Source organism: Squalius cephalus, assembly GCF_949319135.1.
Source record: "Squalius cephalus genome assembly, chromosome: 4".
Taxonomy (NCBI): Eukaryota; Metazoa; Chordata; class Actinopteri; order Cypriniformes; family Leuciscidae; genus Squalius; species Squalius cephalus.
The window spans coordinates 11171320-11191863 of record NC_137125.1 but is presented as its reverse complement, the minus strand read 5'-3'; the positions used below and the strand labels follow the sequence as shown (position 1 = coordinate 11191863).

The 20544-nt window shown below is 37.0% G+C and overlaps 1 protein-coding gene across 1 annotated transcript in view; it reads right to left on the bottom strand.

Annotated features, from left to right (window-relative positions):
- Positions 1 to 226: 226 nt before the first annotated feature.
- The window catches only part of LOC307157620 (uncharacterized protein), a gene marked incomplete at its 3' end in the record, with an annotated part of 91365 nt that continues 71047 nt past the window's right edge, over positions 227 to 20544 (bottom strand). The window contains exon 4 of the mRNA XM_079869547.1: positions 227 to 260. Coding sequence (XP_079725673.1) covers positions 227 to 260 — 34 coding nt within the window. The remainder of the gene's footprint in view (positions 261 to 20544) is intronic.

Here is a 20544-nt window from a genome sequence, read left to right as displayed (position 1 = left end):
TAGACAACAAAATGAGGCATAAGGATTATTTTCACTCAAATATAACAGGTTCTCATAAATGAAAATCATTCAAACAAAAATGAACAAATAAAATATTGGAAAATATGTAAAACAACTTAAGATACTAAAATTAAGAATTAATTGTTAGCTTTATATCCATAACCACCACCCCCTGCTCTCCCTGGTGCTTGTTTAAAATGACCAGAAATTGCTTTTTTTTTTTCATTCAGTCGCTGAAGGAAAGTTGGTCATCACTGCGTCTGCCAAATGAGAAAAAGAAAAAGATTATTGCTCAAGAAAAGCATTGTTGACATTCATTTTTAACTAATTACAGTCATTCACTTTTGCTTGGATGAACACTAGAGCTGGCCAATATAGAGTTAACGGAATATAGATTCCGACTATATAATATATTATAGACTATATAATTTATATCAATATAGACAATAATTTATATCAATATTATTAATAAATTAATATCAATAATTGAAAATTTTTGCCTGCATAATGGTGATGCACTAATTTTATATATATATATATACATACACACACACACACACACACACACACACATACATACATATATACACATACATATATTTTAGGGGTGTAACGATACACGTATTGAACCACTCGGTACGAGGCTTTCGGTTCGATTTCAGTACGGATTTTTAAACATTTTTCATTTTTATTTTATTGCTCCATGGTAAAAACACAAAATATTTCATTTTCTTCTTTAGATAATTTAAATTCCCATGTGCAAAAGGTAGCAGAAAGAAGTTAAAATCTTATAATATCTGTCCCCTATTCCAAAAAAGAAAAGAACCTTGCTTAAGCAGCTTACAGCCAAAATTACACTGACAAAATACAATGTTGGTTTAAATATCAGCATTCATACAGTATAATAAATCAGGCAATGCCCAGACAACAAAACAACAAGTAATCCAATACATATAGAGAAAACAAAACAAAACAAAAAACAACATGGACCTCACCTTATTAATACTGACCGAATTTACTCTGTTTATATCTATACTTATACTGACCAATATTACTAGACCCAATATATATATAGAGAAACAAAACAAAGCAACACAAAAAACAAACAAAACGAAACCAAAACAACATAGACCTCACCATATTAATACTGACTGTTCGTTAGACAGTTTTTCCTGCTGACCAAAATTTTTTAATTACAAACTAATAGAAACTAATATGGTCTCATTTTAAACTAATAGAAAACAACCAAAACAATCCTAGGTTTTTATTTAACACCGTGGCTAGACTAACAAATAAACAGATGTCACCTGAACAAAATATTCCGTTACAGTTTAGTAGTAATGATTTCATGAACTTCTTCACTGAGAAAATAGAAAACATCAGAACCACATTTGTAAACGTTCAATCCTCAATCACGCCTTATAATTCAGCCTCAATTATCACCCCACAAGAACAATTACAGTGCTTTACAACTATAGAACAAAAAGAGTTAAATAAACTTATCACTTCATCTAAAACAACATGTTTCTTAGATCCTATACCCACTAAACTACTGAAAGAAGTGTTACCTATAGTGGAAGAGCCTCTCCTCAATATTATTAACTCATCTTTATCTTTAGGTCATGTTCCAAGAACATTTAAATTGGCAGTTATAAAACCTCTCATTAAGAAACCAGAATTAGACCCACATAATCTAGCAAATTATAGACCCATTTCAAATCTTCCTTTTATGTCTAAAATACGCAAGAAAATGACATCTATGAACAGTTTCAGTCTGGATTCAGGCCGTACCATAGCACTGAAACTGCGCTCGTTAAAATCACAAATGATTTACTTTTAGCTTCTGACCAAGGCTGTATCTCAATATTAGTTTTACTTGATCTTAGTGCTGCGTTCGATACTATAGATCACACAATACTCTTAGATCGACTACAAAATTATACTGGTGTTCAAGGACAAGCATTAAGCTGGTTCAGATCATACTTATCTGACCGCTACCATTTTGTCTATTTAAATGGAGAAAAATCGATCATAACTCCAGTTAACTATGGAGTGCTGCAGGGATCTGTGTTAGGCCCTCTGTTATTCTCAATATATATGCTGCCACTTGGAAATATTATAAGGAAACATGGAATTAGTTTCCATTGTTATGCTGATGACACTCAAATCTATATTTCATCACGGCCAGATGAAAACGCTAAATTATCCAAATTGACAGAGTGTGTTAAAGATATAAAAGATTGGATGACGCGGAATTTTCTTTTATTAAATCCAGACAAGACAGAGGTACTAATCATCGATTTAAAAAAACGCCCACAAAACCTCTCACACTACAACTTTAACATAGTAGGATGTCCTGTTACTTTATCCTCTACAGTAAAAGACCTGGGTGTTATACTAGACTGCAACCTGTCTTTTGAAAATCATATTTCATATGTTACAAGAACAGCCTTTTTCCACCTTAGAAACATTGCTAAGCTACGTAACATGCTATCAGTTTCTGATGCAGAAAAGTTAGTTCATGCATTCATGACCTCGAGACTAGATTACTGTAATGCTTTATTAATAAATATATTTCCCTTCCAAATGTGCATTCTGATTAGTAAATACAATTATTTCCCCACTAAACTACCGCAGTCCAGTGCATATCTTCTCATTTACAGTGCTTTTCCCTTACGGCAGGGTTTCTGCAGGTTTCACAAAGTCAAATTTAAGACTTTTTAAGACCTTTTTAAGACCATTATGAATGAAATTTAAGACCTATATCACAACATAAAAAAAAATGTACAAAGGAAACGCAGAGTCTCAAAATTACTTGCAAACTAAATTAATTTATTCAAACTGAACATAGTACTGAAGACAGCTGAGATGCATTGTTTTTGACAGTCTGCAAAATTTGAAATTCACATTGGGCCCATCCATTGAAATGGACACCAGTCTCCTTAGGTCACGGGGGTCCACACACTCCTGAGGAAAAAACAAACAAACTTAATTTCAATTCGTATTCATTCATTTAGACAGAGATATTCTGTTATTTCTGGTGTTGTTTAAAATTAACCAAGAAATGAGTAGAGATGCATTATACCGTAAAAGCTGGCCCCCTTCCTTTTCTTTTAATTGTGTATATATTCTATGTTCATAAATATTTACTATGCCCCATGGAACCATGTATCTATGCCTATATTATGTATCCTACAACACAGTTGTCCTTTCTAATACAGGTACTCAGCTATCCGGTCCTTGGAAGATAAGTCATTGTCTTTCCTTTTAGCCATAGATCAGCTCAATGTTTCTTCCTTCCTACTGTCATTGGTGTTATAACGTTACAAGTTTAATTGAATTATTTCTTGCAAAATAGCCACCTAGCACAGTTACAGCTAAGGGAGGTAGACACCATACTGTTCAACAGGTAGTAGAAACGATATGAAATCAAGAAAAATGGGTAACAAAACTATACACTTAATACAACAGAAAATCTCACTCTAATCACCCTTTTGCTAATGAAAAACTATAAACAAAGTCTTAACAGTAAAAATGTTTTTAAAATAAAACATTTACTTAATTGAAAAGAAGGTTCTCTGCGCTTCTGTAATCCACAAACAATCCGGTGCAACCAGGGCAGGACAAAACAAACCAGACAAAAGGAATCGCCGGTGCAGCACAGATGTCTACTGATTAAAATATTTATTTAAGGTGCATAACAATGAATGACTAACGTTTCGATGTAAAGTTACATCTTCATCAGAGTCCTTGAAGAGAATGAGCAATGAAGCCATTAATAAGGATCATCAACAGGTGTGATTAAGGGGGCGTTGGCCACCCAAAAAATACACCCCTCTAAACCAAGGTGTCACACTCATAATTCAGTCATTAAAGGGCAAGTGCCCACATACAGATAAAAAAAAAATTAAAAAAAAAAAAAAAAAAACATTTTATAAAGTTCACAATACAATGGGAATAAAAATATATTCATCTTAAACACTGTATTTTAATATGCTTAAGTGTTTAGAGAAAGCATGTTAAACTCAATTCTTAATTTAGACCTAAAGGTTCTCGAGTGTTAAGTGTATGTATCCAAAACGCTTCCCTGCATAGGAGTTTATTAATAATATCACCACCTCTGGGTGGAGGTATGATTTTCTCAATTCCCCAAAACTTCAGAGATGCAGGGGAACCATGATTGGCCTGCTTATAGTGCCTCGCCATGGCATATGTTAAGTTCTGGGTACGAATTGCTGTTTTGTGTTCAGCTATCCTTAGTTTAAGTTGACATTTTGTTTGACCTATGTACACCAGTCCACAAGGACACTTTAGAAGGTATACTACATGAGTACTGTTACAGTTGATAAATGAAGAAATAGAATATTTCTTACCAGTACGGGGATGTGAAAAATCTTTCGCATTGGTCGAATTGGAGCATTGCGCACAGTTGCCACATTTATAGAAACCCAGAGGTGGGCTAGGAAGCCAAGTAGTAGAAGGTGGGATAATCATATCTGAGTGAACCAATCGGTCACGAATGTTGCGGGCGCGTCTGAAAATGAACCTGGGCGGCTCAGCGCAGATGTCTTTAAGTGTCGGGTCACTGTTAAGAACGTGCCAATGTTTACGAATGATGTTCTTTATTCTTCCTGCTGCTGAAGTGTAGCTAGTTGAAAAAAATACTTTAGATGTCGTGTGAGGCTTAGGTTTTTTCTTTAACAATGAGGCACGGTCTGTATTAAAAGCCCTATCCCATGCTTTAGAAATATCAGATTTATCATAACCTCTTTGATCAAAAAGACGCGCTAGGTGGGCTGCTTTTGACATAAATTCACTTGTGGTACTACAATTTCTTCTGACTCGTAGGAACTGGCCCACTGGTATATTACGAATCAGGTGAGGCGAGTGATTACTGTCTGCTCTTAACAGGGTATTCCTGCTAAGAGGTTTACGGTAGATAGTAGATTGTAAGATATTATTTGCGTCCTTAGAAATGGTAAGGTCTAAGAAATCAATGGACTGCTTGTTAAACTCCATAGTAAAAGACAAATAATCTGTAGTAGAATTTACATAAGTCAAAAAATTATTTAACTCACTAAGTGTGCCCTTCCATATTAATAGAATATCGTCTATATATCTGCGCCAAAGTGATATTTTAGAATGGAACGGGTTATTTTCAGTATTCTGTATGTATTTTTCTTCCCATAGACCCATCACCAAACAAGCATATGAGGGTGCAAACGAGGACCCCATTGCAGTCCCCTGAAGTTGTAAATAGAATTTATCATAGTATTTGAAAAAGTTGTTAGATAGAATGATCTCGACAAGATTAACAAGAAATTCTGATGGAGGCAAAACATCAGTGGGGCGTTTGGTAAGGTAATACAATATGGCTTGTAGGCCTATATGGTGGGGTATGCATGTATAGAGACTTTGTACATCCAACGATACAAGGACATCATTGCTTTCACACTTCCAATTGTCAATCAAATTTAAAACATCAGTTGTATCCCCAAGGTATGTTGGTAAACTGTGAACATATTGTCTTAAAAAGAAATCAACAAATTGTGAGAGAGACTCGGTTAGGCTTCCTATGCTAGATACAATAGGGCGCAAAGGAGGATCATCAAGTCGTTTGTGAATTTTGGGTAGACCATAGAATACTGGACATCGAGGATGGTCAATAAGTAGAAAAGCCTTTTCTTTATCGGTAATCCAGCCTTTTTTATGAGATGTATCAATAAATTCATTAATCATATTTTTTTTGTGCTGGAAGTAGGATTGTGAAGAAGGGGCTGATAATGTTTTTCATCATTTAATAATTTAAATATACCACAATCATAGTTCTTTAAGCCCATAACCACAACAGCGCCCCCCTTGTCAGCTGGACGAATAATAATGTCATGTCTAGATTCCAAAGAGCGTAGCGCATCCAGTTCAATTTTCCATATTTTTATTTTTAGGAGGAAAGGGCCTACTTATTTTAGCCATGTCTTGCTCAACTAGCTGACTAAAAGTGACAATGGTGGGATTTAAATTAGAAGAAGGCAAAAACCTCGATTTCTTTTTAAAGGGGGTAATTTCTCTAGGGGTCTCTCTAGTATTAGAATCATAGTTTCTGCATACAGTATGACCGTTGGATAAGACATTGGACCTAGAAAAGAAATGTTTAAGATGAAGCTGTCTAAAGAATTTGAATGAGTCCACTTTAAGAGAGAAAGAGTCACTTTGATTCGACGGGGCAAAGGAGAGTCCTTTGCGAAGCACTGCTTTCTCTGTATCCGTGAGGTCAATGTCCGAAATATTGATTACAGTCTCCTCTGGAGGTTCCGCGGGGACCAGCGCGTGGGTGGCGGGGCTTCTCTTCTTCTTCCCCCTTGAGCCCCGCCTCGTCTTTGTCTTTCGCGTTTGTAACCTCGATCCAAAAAAGAAGTGGAGTTGGGATATGGTAAGGCGCCGCCTCCGACGTCGCTCAGATCTTCAGAGGAGTCTCTCTCACTCGCTGTAGAAAGAGGCACCTCTGTACCTATTTGTTTTAGGCATGGGTGGGCGGTTGTTCGTAGGAAACTTCCTTCTGCTTCCTTGCCAATCGTATACTGTCCCGTCTGCATAGTCTTTAGTGTCCCGTTCATATTTCCTTATCTTATAGGTCTGTAAGTCCTTCACAAAGCCGGATAGAGTAGAAGAGATTTTTTCAGCAGCCTCAGCAAACTTTTCCACATTAACTTTGCTCTTCATTTCATCTTCTACCTGGCTTCATTGCTCATTCTCTTCAAGGACTCTGATGAAGATGTAACTTTACATCGAAACGTTAGTCATTCATTGTTATGCACCTTAAATAAATATTTTAATCAGAAAACATTTACTTACTTTCACATGTTTCATTAAGTCCTCGGCTGTTGCATGCCCCATGAACTGGGATCCCAGGTATCTTGACTGCACCTCCCAAAAACATGTGCAGGTCCAGCTGTTTCGTTTTGGTGGTGCGATTCAGACTTTCATCGAACATCAGCACGAACGGTCTCGTGATTTTGGAAATTAGTTCTCTTTTTATAAAATCCGCTATTCCAAAGCACGTAATGTAGGAAGTTTTATCTTTCCCGCACCTGAAGGATTTAGTGACGTCAGAGTCCGGAAACATCGTTTGAAACAATTCCCCGATTTCCTCATTCGCACTGTAGGACTGGTGTCTAGTCTCCGTGTGGAAAACCCAGAGCACCTCCGCTTTTAGTGTTGGCTCTGATCTTAAAGCGACACGGAAGGTCGATTGCGGGAGTTGCGGAGCTACTGTGTGGGCAGTGTAGAAGTAGTGCTGGAGCCGTCAGATACCATAGACCAGGTAGTCGGGGAGCCAAAGTCTCAAAAGCTCAATAAAATGGGTTGAACCTGACATGGTCTGTTATACTTTTTATTTGTGTTTTTTCTGTTAACTTTGACCCTAAGAACCAATAATTGGAGGGTCTGCTCTGCCGGAAATATCGCGAAAATTTTTTTGGGCCATTTTAGTGTATGCACCCTTTATTTTTTATCAGAAAAATGTGAAAAATGATTTTTTCCCTCAAATCCTCAGTGGGTTTGGTAGGCTGTCAATAAATGCACTCCAGATACAAAGAACACATTTGCTGACAACATCCACTGAAAAAATAACTCTTAAAACACATTTCTACATGATTTTGCATCAATTTAATGCAAAAAATTAGGCGTTTTCTCACTTTTTTCCAATATTTTCATCTTTACTTCATTGGCAATCAACTATTCCCCCAAGTTATGACATCAGTCAATATGTCATTCTTTTCACCAAACAGTATACTCATTCCACAGAAAAAATCATAAAAATCCAACCAAAATCAATGGATCTGTGAGGATTTCACTAATAGTTGATCAGCAGGCTCAGAACCTCAATAGAATTGTAGGCTACTCTCAAAATTCCGAAAGACATGTAGTCCATGAGCCAGGGGGGTTGATCGGTATCATCGGGGGAAAAAATGCTATCATTGTTATTTGGCAAGGTATACACCCCTAGTATTAGAAAAATCACGATAGCAGTGCAGGGGTGGTAGCGAAATCACTTTTTTCAGCTCATGAAGTTACTAACCCCCTAAGATAAATTCCGTTTTTGAAATCTGGTGTATATCTGGTTTAGGCTCATGCTAGGGATATTGTCAATATTCTATAATATGGTGCTTGGTATCGCTGGAAAGGGGACCTTTTAGGCTTTCATTTAAGCCCAGTACTGAATCTGTCTGACAAACACAGAGGTCACATGACTTCTTTAAACCAGAAATAACACAAATTTTTTCACAATTTCCGCCGAAACTGTATGCTTTATTTTATCCCTGTGGCATGAAAGAACACCACGGACACAAAAGTCAACAACTTCAATACTCAAGGCACTCTGATGACTCAGAAAATGTATAATATACCCATACTATTTATTTGTGAGAGCCTTAAATTAGACTTGTGCAGCCAGCACAAGTCTTCAAAATAGAATAGAGCCAATAGAATGGACAAATAGAATACCCTAGTCCAGGGCCAAATGTTGTAATAAAAACACTTGTAATTGGTGTAACAAAATGTTTCTATCATGTATTTTGATATTCACCCACTTTCAGTTAGAATGTCAGAATGTAGCTCATGCACTGAATGTTGATGGATTTTGACAAGGTTTTGTCAGTTTTGTGAAAAGATTGTTGGAATCAATCGCTGTAAAAATCTGTTATTGTCTATCCATTCTAAAAGTGCATCTATCCATTATAAAAGTCCATCTATCCATCATAAAAGTGCATCTGTCCATTTTAAAAGTCCATCTCTCCATCATAAAAGTCCATCTCTCCATCATAAAAGTCCATCTATTCATTCTAAAAGTCCATCTCTCCTTTATAAAAGTGCATCTATCCATCATAAAAGTGCATTTATCCATTATAAAAGTGCATCTGTCCATCATAAAAGTCAAGTGCATCTCTCCATCATAAAAGTCCATCTCTCCATCATAAAAGTCCATCTATCCATTCTAAAAGTCCATCTCTCCATTATAAAAGTGCATCTATCCATCATAAAAGTGCATTTATCCATTATAAAAGTGCATCTGTCCATTATAAAAGTCCATCTCTCCATCATAAAAGTCCATCTCTCCATCATAAAAGTCCATCTATCCATTATAAAAGTGCATCTCTCCATCATAAGTCCATTTCTCCATCATAAAAGTCCATCTATCCATTCTAAAAGTCCATCTCTCCATTATAAAAGTGCATCTATCCATCATAAAAGTGCATTTATCCATTATAAAAGTGCATCTGTCCATTATAAAAGTCCATCTCTCCATCATAAAAGTCCATCTCTTCATCATAAAAGTCCATCTATCCATTATAAAAGTGCATCTCTCCATCATAAAAGTCCATTTCTCCATCATAAAAGTCCATCTATCCATTCTAAAAGTCCATCTCTCCATTATAAAAGTGCATCTATCCATCATAAAAGTCCATTTCTCCATTATAAAAGTGCATCTGTCCATTATAAAAGTCCATCTCTCCATTTTAAAAGTCCATCTATCCATTATAAAAGTCCATCTCTCCATCATAAAAGTCCATCTATCCATTATAAAAGTCCATCTCTCCATTATAAAAGTGCATCTATCCATCATAAAAGTGCATCTATCCATTATAAAAGTCCATCTCTCCATCATAAAAGTGCATCTCTCCATCATAAAAGTCCATCTATCCATTCTAAAAGTGCATCTATCCATCATAAAAGTGCATCTATCCATCATAAAAGTGCATCTGTCCATTATAAAAGTCCATCTCTCCATCATAAAAGTCCATCTCTCCATCATAAAAGTCCATCTATCCATTATAAAAGTGCATCTCTCCATCATAAAAGTCCATTTCTCCATCATAAAAGTCCATCTATCCATTCTAAAAGTCCATCTCTCCATTATAAAAGTGCATCTATCCATCATAAAAGTCCATTTCTCCATTATAAAAGTGCATCTGTCCATTATAAAAGTCCATCTCTCCATTTTAAAAGTCCATCTATCCATTATAAAAGTCCATCTCTCCATCATAAAAGTCCATCTATCCATTATAAAAGTCCATCTCTCCATTATAAAAGTGCATCTATCCATCATAAAAGTGCATCTGTCCATTATAAAAGTCCATCTCTCCATCATAAAAGTGCATCTCTCCATCATAAAAGTCCATCTATCCATTCTAAAAGTGCATCTATCCATCATAAAAGTGCATCTATCCATCATAAAAGTGCATCTGTCCATTATAAAAGTGCATGTCTTCATCATAAAAGTGCATCTCTTCATCATAAAAGTGCATGTCTTCATGTTCATTTTATGAAGTATACTTAAGTAATTTTCAAGTATATTTTTAAGTATACTTTATGTAGTAAGTATACTAATATCAATGTGTACTTGTAGTAAAATTGTGTACTATTTCAATACTGCTTGGGACTAAATTGGCTCACTTTTCGTATTTTTAGTATTTGTAAGAGTAGTAAACTAAATACACAACTAGGTTTCTCATTTGTAATGCATCTGTACTCAGTGCTTTAAGTGGCTCAAAAGAGGTGCCGGTACTCTTTTTTTTTTTTTTTTTTTTTTTTGCTGACTCCCCTTCTCCCCTGAGGTAACTATGGAAGCTTGTTTCCGCCACTGAATAATAAATAAATAATAATAATTGCGACTTGTTATCTCACAATTCTGACTTTTTTTCTCACAATTGCGATATATCAAGTCAGAATTGTGACTTTTTTTCTCATAATTGCGAGATAAGAAGTCAGAATTGTGAGAAATAAAGTCGCAATTCTGAGATATAAAGTCGCAATTGCGAGATATAAAGTCGCAATTCTGAGAAATAAAGGCGCAATTGGGATATATAAAGTCAGAATTGCATGATATAAAGTCGCAAAATGCGTGTTATAAAGTCAGAATTGTGAGATATAAACTATTCTGAGAAAGAAAAAAAAGTCAGTCTTTTTTTCCCTTAGAATTTGACTAGCTTTATAGATAGTTTATATCTCACATTTCTGAGAAAAGATGTCAGAATTCTGACTTTATAAGACGCAGTGTTGTATAAAATGTAAAAAATAATCTTTTTCTTAATCTAATTTGGATAAATATTAGGTACACAAGATAGGCATTCATTTTTCTCAAGAAAAAAAAATCTCACCTAATGATGTAAACATACAGAGAGCCCTATCAGCTGGTAGAATTATTTAAGGTTAAAAATAATTCAAATTAAATATAATGCATTTTTTTTATCCTAATAACAACTTTATTTAATGATATAAGTAAAAAAATATAATAAATATGTAATATAGTACACATATTTAGCAAAAATACTCTCTATAGCTGTTTTTTTTTCTAGCCAACTCACGTGCTATAGCCTATATTATGGTCATCAAATGGCTTTCCTGAGGTAAATATTATGTGACAATTGTTCTCCAGCTGTTTTACTGACCCTTTCCGCGGTTGAAAAACACTGATTGATCGATATTATGTAGGCTGAATATACATTTCGGTAAGTTGTACTGTTTCTTTTAACATTGTGTTCATTCGTGTTAATAGAGATGATCGGTTCACGTGCGCTAGGGATCTGTCATGTCACATTTACAAGCGCCAAAACGGTATTTATTGTTTGAATTTCGTTATAAAAATGACAGAATCTGAGAGCTGGGATTTTGTTTTATATCATAACTAACCTGCTCTGTCTCCGTGTCCTCTTTGCTTCGCGATTTTTCTGTGCGTGAGAAAATGGATGTGTTGTGAGAGCGTGTGAAAAGTGTCAATTGCGTGCATGTGTCTCACGGACGGTGAATGCGTGAGAGTTGGCGGGTGGTCGTTTACGATAACGGGAGGTCCTCTCGTGCTTCCATGGCGGTTTCAGTTGTGCTTCCTCCTCCTTCGTCATGGCAACAATCAACCATTATGCTGAAATAGAGCGCGCGCCGTGCATTGTGAAGGGCGCTCTGAAAAGCGGCAGCGCAGCCAGAGGATTAAAACAGATGTGCAAATGAGCGTACCGGTACGCTAAAAGCACGTTCTGGGCGCACGGAGAGGTGGCGGTACGCTCAAGAGCTATATTTGGAAGTGGCGGTACTGAGTACCGGCGCGTACCGGCCCACTTAAAGCACTGTCTGTACTACAAGTGAACTTATAAGTATACTAGTAGTTTACTGTTTTAATACAAGTAGTACATTTTTTAGTTTATGAAAGTATACACTGATGTGTACTCTCAGTAAACTACTAGTTTCGTAGTTTATACTGCAAGTGTACTTGTAAGTTTTCTTTAAGTAAACATAACATTATACTTTGCACTTAACATGTAACATTATTATTTTTGCACTTGAAAAATACCTTTAACTGTACTTTAAATTTAAAAACATGTTATTAGCTTCATGCATCCTTTTTTAATCTTAACACTTGAATGTCAGTAAGTTTCATAAAGAAAGGCAACATTTTAAACAAAAAAGTAGAATTAGAGTAAATTGATTTACACGACCAGTGGACTAGCCTACACAAAAATTCATGCAGAATTAGAAACATATCTGTTTTATATCAATTTTCTAATAAATATTTTCAAACAATGTAAGTTTCATAAGACTGTATGTATATGAAAAAACTATGTAAAAAAGTATATTTAATTGACTACTCAATCAAAAGAGTTAACACAACTACAAGACAAGTATACAGTACTTTGAATTCTTAATTATTCTTTTAAGCAGGGTTCACCAATCTCGGTCCTGGAGGGCCGCTGTTCTGCAGAGTTTAGGACAGCGGCCCTCCAGGACCGAGATTGGTGAACCCTGCTTTTAAGTATATCTGGATCAAAAGATTGAGTTCAAGTACAGGCCAAATATACCTGGGCCCGTATTCATAAAGAATCTTAATGCAAAGAGTAGCTCCTAGTGACAAAATTCTAAGAAAATTCTTAGACATGTGGCCGTTTACTCTTAAAATTAAATAAAAAAAATCCCAGTACAGAAAAAAGTAATTCAGAAAGCATCTTAACCCTTAAAAGAGGTCTTAAGGTCAAAATTGTTAGGAGCACGGACGAGGACTTTTAAGAGGCTGAAGAGTTTCTTTAGCAGAGGAGAACATGGCAGAAAGAAGAAGGAGAAGAAATCTGTTGCAGACAATGGATGACAGTGAGTTAATAAGACGCTAAAGATTAGATCGTGCATGGATCATGTTTGTGACTGATCTTAGAGACGTGCTAACATCTCCGACAGCGTATTGAAAGTAATCACTACATTACGATATTTAGCAACTGGGAAAATGCAACAATGCAGCAGTGTGTAATGTACACAGTCGCATGTAATTTCAAAGTGAAGGCTTAGAATAGACAAATCACAATTTGTTTCCTTCTTGGACTACCAGCCAATCACAGTCTTCAAAAGATTGTGTCATACATAGCAACGGGGTCAGCCCCGCCTCCTCACTAAGATGAAAGTTTTTGTCTTTTCCTTGCTCAGAGTTGTTCTCAGATTGGCCCCGAATCGCTCTTAAGCTAAGACTCCTACGTAAAAGTTTTTAAAGGAGAATTTTAATAAAGGTCAATTTTAACATTAAGCTTATTTTTTTGTAAATTTGGAGTGCTGTTAATACAGAGAACAACGACAAAAATCGGTGTTGCCTACACCATTTTATCCACTTTTTAAAATTTGCACCCTGTTGACTTCAATGGGGCAAGTTTTAAACCTGCTTTTAGCCTCTTAACATCCTTGATGTGTCATTACAAGTGCACAGCCAATGTGAGTGATTCCTTCAGAGTGAACGCGAGTCAATCTGACTGCAGTAGATGTGAAAGATATGGATAAAAATGATAATAATTCAGCCAGCGCTCACATGGCTGTGCACTTGTAATGACACATCAAGGATGTTAAGAGGCTAAAAGCAGGTTTAAATATTGCCCCATTGAAGTCAACAGGGTGCAAATTTTAAAAAGAGGATAACATGGTGTAGGCAACACCGATTTTTGTCGTTGTTCTCTGTATTGACAGCACTCCAAATTGACAAAAAAAATTGCTCAATGTTAAAATTGACCGGAGTTCTCCTTTAAGCAAAATTAAGAGTTTTCTGAGAGGATTCTTAGAATCTTTATGAATACGGGCCCTGGACTTTTCTCTCAGTATACATCAAGTACACTGAAGTGTAATTTTAAGTATATTTCTGAGAAGTACATAAAATGTAGACTGAAAGTATACTTTCTTATTTTAAGTTTAAAAGAAGTATACTAAGTGTGAAAAACACCAAGCTTACATTAGCTACTGCTACTATTCCCCACCAATTCACAAGCACAAGAGAAAAAGTATTTTGTACTTACATTGAATACCCCTGGAACTCAATGGAAGTTGATTGAAGATGGTATAGTTATAGTGTTGTTATAACCAGTCAACTGAACCAACAATCTTTTCACAAAACTGACAAAACCTTGTCAAAATCCATCAACATTCAGTGCATGAGCTACATTCTGACATTCTAACTGAAAGTGGGTGAATATCAAAATACATGATAGAAACATTTTGTTACACCAATTACAAGTGTTTTTATTACAACATTTGGCCCTGGACTAGGGTATTCTATTTGTCCATTCTATTGGCTCTATTCTATTTTGAAGACTTGTGCTGGGTGCACAAGTCTAATTTAAGGCTCTCACAAATAAATAGTATGGGTATATTATACATTTTCTGAGTCATCAGAGTGCCTTGAGTATTGAAGTTGTTGACTTTTGTGTCCGTGGTGTTCTTTCATGCCACAGGGATAAAATAAAGCATACAGTTTCGGCGGGAATTGTGAAAAAATGTGTGTTATTTCTGGTTTAAAGAAGTCATGTGACCTCTGTGTTTGTCAGACAGATTCAGTACTGGGCTTAAATGAAAGCCTAAAAGGTCCCCTTTCCAACGATACCAAACACCATATTATAGAATATTGACAATATCCCTAGCATGAGCCTAAACCAGATATACACCAGATTTCAAAAACGGAATTTATCTTAGGGGGTTAGTAACTTCATGAGCTGAAAAAAGTGATTTCGCTACCACCCCTGCACTGCTATCGTGATTTTTCTAATACTAGGGGTGTATACCTTGCCAAATAACAATGATAGCATTTTTTCCCCCGATGATACCGATCAACCCCCCTGGCTCATGGACTACATGTCTTTCGGAATTTTGAGAGTAGCCTACAATTCTATTGAGGTTCTGAGCCTGCTGATCAACTATTAGTGAAATCCTCACAGATCCATTGATTTTGGTTGGATTTTTATGATTTTTTCTGTGGAATGAGTATACTGTTTGGTGAAAAGAATGACATATTGACTGATGTCATAACTTGGGGGAATAGTTGATTGCCAATGAAGTAAAGATGAAAATATTGGAAAAAAGTGAGAAAACGCCTAATTTTTTGCATTAAATTGATGCAAAATCATGTAGAAATGTGTTTTAAGAGTTATTTTTTCAGTGGATGTTGTCAGCAAATGTGTTCTTTGTATCTGGAGTGCATTTATTGACAGCCTACCAAACCCACTGAGGATTTGAGGGAAAAAATCATTTTTCACATTTTTCTGATAAAAAATAAAGGGTGCATACACTAAAATGGCCCAAAAAATTTTTCGCGATATTTCCGGCAGAGCAGACCCTCCAATTATTGGTTCTTAGGGTCAAAGTTAACAGAAAAAACACAAATAAAAAGTATAACAGACCATGTCAGGTTCAACCCATTTTTGAGACTTTGGCTCCCCGACTAAGGGGTCGGCAATTAACTTTGGCCGCGGGCCAATTTTTCTTTTAGCCAGTAGATGGCGGGCCAGCTACACGGAGTAGCCCTATGGATACAAATTAAATAGCTACTCTTAAAGGGGGGGTGAAATGCTATTTCATGCATACTGAGTTTTTATCACTGTTAAAGAGTTGGATTCCCATGCTAAACATGGACAAAGTTTCAAAAATTAAATTGTACGTTTGAAGGAGTATTTCTGTGCCAAAAATTGTCCTTCCGGTTTGTCACAAGTTTCGGAAAGTTTTTTTCGAGTATGGGCATGTGTGACGTCAGATGTAACGGAATTTCCTTATACGGGTCCTAAGGGCACTTCTCCGGTAAGATCGCGGGCGCGCGCGCACTCGTAGACCAGAGCAAGAGAGCGAAAGTAGTACGCCCATCAAAAGGCTGTGCTCGGCTCTAGGGAAGTCAGTGTCACCAAAGAAGTGGGTTTTTGGTTGCCAGGGCAAGACAAACCTGCACAGATTCCCAAAGAACCCAGCGTTAAGGCACCAGTGGATGGAGTTTGTTTTTCCGGGGCAAAAACGAGTTGAGCAAGACTGTTTCCCTGCATTTCGACGATGATTGTTTTATAAACAAAGCCCAGATCGACGGATTTGCAGATCGTCTAATGCTTAAGGATCGAGCAGTCACAATGATAAAGGTCCGCAGTCGTGCGTTGGAACCGCAGGCGGTGAGTAAAACTGTTGAACAAATGTATCTGTGTGTTGTTAACGTTACTAGCTCGGCGCGTTAGCACAGCTAGCTGCGCCCACACGGCCCGCCCCCAGCCGCTCGTTTTTTTCCGGAAAGACTCGGTACAACCTATCTTTCTTTAATAAATATAATAAAACTAAAGACTTTTTGGAGATATCAACGATGCAATACTACTCTATAGGTACTCAAGATTAACAGGAGATTGAGTGAAAATGAGCATTTCACCCCCCCTTTAATGAATACTCTTAACGTCTACATTGCATATATCAATGAAATCATTTTAAACAGATCAAGTACTATTGTGTTAACATATTACAGCTATTTTAATAAAGGTGTGAAAAGCAATGCCTAATTCGCTTACAGTTCGACTTTTGAACTTTATTCCTTTTTTATTATTATTATTTATTTGGGACACACACATACACACCTATGGTTTAAGGAGGTCTGCGCGGGACTGTTTTTTTTTTTCTTCTTTTCGTCCCGCTCACACAAGGTTCAATTCAGCAATTAAAATACACTCTGTGTTCACCCGCATTATTTCCCGACCTGACAGGTCCGCAAAATTTAGATCTAGTTTCCAGAATCTCACATTCAAATGTCTCTAACGGAAATTTGAGAGATTAAGTAGCAGCCTATAACAATTATAAATGCTTTGTGTTCGTGTCAACATAAAATATTATTTTAACATTGTAGGCTACTGTCAGCAGATTAAATAGGACAAAGCCTATCACTCAAATTGTTAAGCAACATAAACGAAAACCATATTGCCCTACTGACAAATGAAGCATGCTATTTTCTGCCAACTATTTCAAACATCCTTGCAAAAAAATAATGTTGTTTATTATTTATTAACAATGGTTTCAGTACCAAACAGCTCCTCAGAGCTAGCCTACAGGTGGTCAGAATGAAGTGCGGATACGCTGTCAAAAGATGTCGGGAGTGGGCTATTGTCAGTCAGACAGCCCGCTCCGTCCAAAGTGTACAGAGTTCCGACCACTACCGTCTTTATATTTTAAAATTGAATCCCGTGCCGCATGATTCATGCGCGTTTTACACAGTATGCGGCGGTGAAATCGCCGCGCGGCTACGGCTTTTCTCAAGTAGCCTAGTGGAAGAGTTTTGTGCAGCATTTAGTGCAAATATTTTTTATCAGGTAGGCTAATACATATTATTTATCAGTGTGTTATAGGCCTACCCGAGTAAATAATAAGTAACGAATGATACACGGGGCCTATTTGTAAACCGTTATTGTAAAATAAAAATAGGCTGAAAAAAAAAAAAAAAAAAAAAAAAACGGACTTCCAAATCCGGCGGGCCAGAAAATATTGCTGGCGGGCCACTTTTGGCCCGCGGGCCGCCTATTGCCGACCCCTGCTATAGACTGTAAAAAAATATGGACAAGTGTCCGTGAGGTTTCTGAAGACCGTTTTTGAAGCCTAAAGTGGGCGTGGCCGACCATCGCCATCTTGGCAGCGTGTCACTCCTGAATTAATTTTTTTTTACAGTCAGACAATGAGCTTAGGTAACATGACGGCTAACAGACAGCAAACACACGGCTAATGATGACTAATGACCACAGCAGCGGGAATCCACCTGTCACTCAAAAGTGGACACCCTTAATTATGCAGAACTTCAAGGCTTAAAGGGGGGGTGAAATGCTCATTTTCACTCAATCTCCTGTTAATCTTGAGTACCTATAGAGTAATATTGCATCCTTCATATCTCCAAAAAGTCTTTTGTTTTATTAAATTTTTAACAGAAAGATAGGCTGTACCGAGTCTTTCCGGAAAAAAACGAGCGGCTGGAGGCGGGCCCTGTGGGCGAAGCTTAGCTGTGCTAACGCGCCAAGCTAGTGACAACACACAGAGACATTTGTTCAACAAACAGTTTTACTCACCGTCCGGTTCCAACGCACGACCGCGAACATTTATCATTGTGACTGCTCGATCCTTAAGCATTAGACGATCTGCAAATCCGTCGATCTGGGCTTTGAAAACAATCATCGTCGAAATGCAGGGAACAACAGTCTTACACAACTCCGTTTATGCTCTGAAAAAACAAACTCCATCCACGGGTTCCTTAACGCTGGGTTCTTTGGGAATCTGTGCAGGGTTGTCTTGCCCTGGCAACCAAAAACACACTTATTTGGTGACATTGACTTCCCAAAAGCCGGGCAGGGCGCTTTGATGGCGAACTGCTTTCACTCTCTTGCTCTAGTCTACGAGTGCGCGCGCGGCCGCGATCTTACCGGAGAAGTGCCCTTAGGACCCATATAAGGAAATTCCGCCCTATCTTACGTAAGACAGAGCCATACTCGAAAAAAACTTTCCGAAACTTGTGACAAACCGGAAGGAGTATTTTTGGAACAAAAATACTCCTTCAAACGTACAACTTAGTTTTTGAAACTTTGTCCATGTTTAGCATGGGAATCCAACTCTTTACCAGTGTAAAAAACTCAGTATGCATGAAATAGCATTTCACCCCCCCTTTAATATAATTTAAACGGATGAGTTATAAAAAAAAATCACCCTCCTCACAGTCGTCATGAAGGGAAAAATAAGCTATGTAGACCAAAGCCACTTTTTGCACCAGGCTGTAAACATGTTTTTTTCTACTGTAAAGTTGGGCATTTTAACATGGGGGAGATACAGATTTCACTCACTTCTGCAGCCAGCCTCAAGCGGCCAGTCGATGAATTGCCGTTTAATTCACTTCCGTGTTGGTTTCAAGAGAGAGACAGGGAGGTTGCCGCTTCGTAATACAGCGAATTATATTGGACTAGAGAAATAAGGAACAACACCACCACGGATAAAATAAAATAAACATTCCAAAGCGCTGCGGGAGCGTTTCAATGAGATTTACATGGACGTAGGAAAATTAAGACCTGTTTAAAATGATTTAAGACCTAGAACACAATACTTCAGCAAAATTTAAGACTTTTTAAGGCCTTAAATTGTGATTTTGAAATTTTAGACTTTTTATAACCCCGCGGAAACCCTGTACTGATCATATTTCATACCTGTTGAATTTACATTTTTTAATGATTTTGACTGATAAACAGCATTGCTTGTGTACATTGGTGCTCTTATTTCAGTCTTTTAAAATAGTTCAATAAATGTGCAGTAACTGCCTTAAAGTCAAGTTTTAATGTTGTTTATATGTCAGTGTGGTGTTTTTAATATGCTTTAAGACAAACCATGTGCAAATTCATAAGTCAACACCATTGCTGAGTATTTTCTTCTTAAAACTGCAGTGAACCAAAGACAGTCTCAAACACACAGTTTGAAATCGCTGGTGTTTCCGACGTCACAAACTACCTTGTAACCAATCAGGGCTGCGTTTCCCGAACAACGATGTAACTCGCTGCTTAACTACTATACTGTAGTACGATGCATCGTTGAAGAAATCAACTAGCTAGTCACGACTGTTTCCCGAAACTGTATTGTCGCAAAGTGGTTGTTCAACCCATCTGAGGACTATTTCTCATTTTTCTCAGTTATTTTGCTTTATTTCCAGATTCAGTCATAAGCTCGTTCTTACATAGTAGAGCATGTTCGCACATGCGCACTCTTCAAAAACGGTGCTTTAAATCTCTTGACAAACTAAAAGACGTAAATGACATTTGTATGTATTCTAAATAAAAGACACGGGTTGTACTGAATGTCAGCTTGCTTATTTTGCTCAAGATGAGGATTTATTAAGTCCACATCATGCAAACTAGAAACTATGCTTCTAACCACAGGTCGAGATCTGTCGTTCCAACCACACAACTTTGCGATGCTGTTTGCAAATGTTTGTTAGAACGATGGCTTTGGGAAACACTGACTCATTGAACTATGCTGATAACGACGGAACTTGCGAACATAGTTGGCTAACGATGCTTTTGGGAAACGCACCCCAAATCAACGTGTGATCGTCACTGAGTGGATCTCTGAGCTGCTGTGAGTGAGTGGAGGCGGGGCTCATTTGCATATTCATAGAACCAGATTCTATGTTCATATTCATAGATTTTTTTTTTAAGGAAAAAAGTTTAGTTTTGTCATTTTGGTGATCAAAGATGAGTTTTAAGGGATAAAAGTATT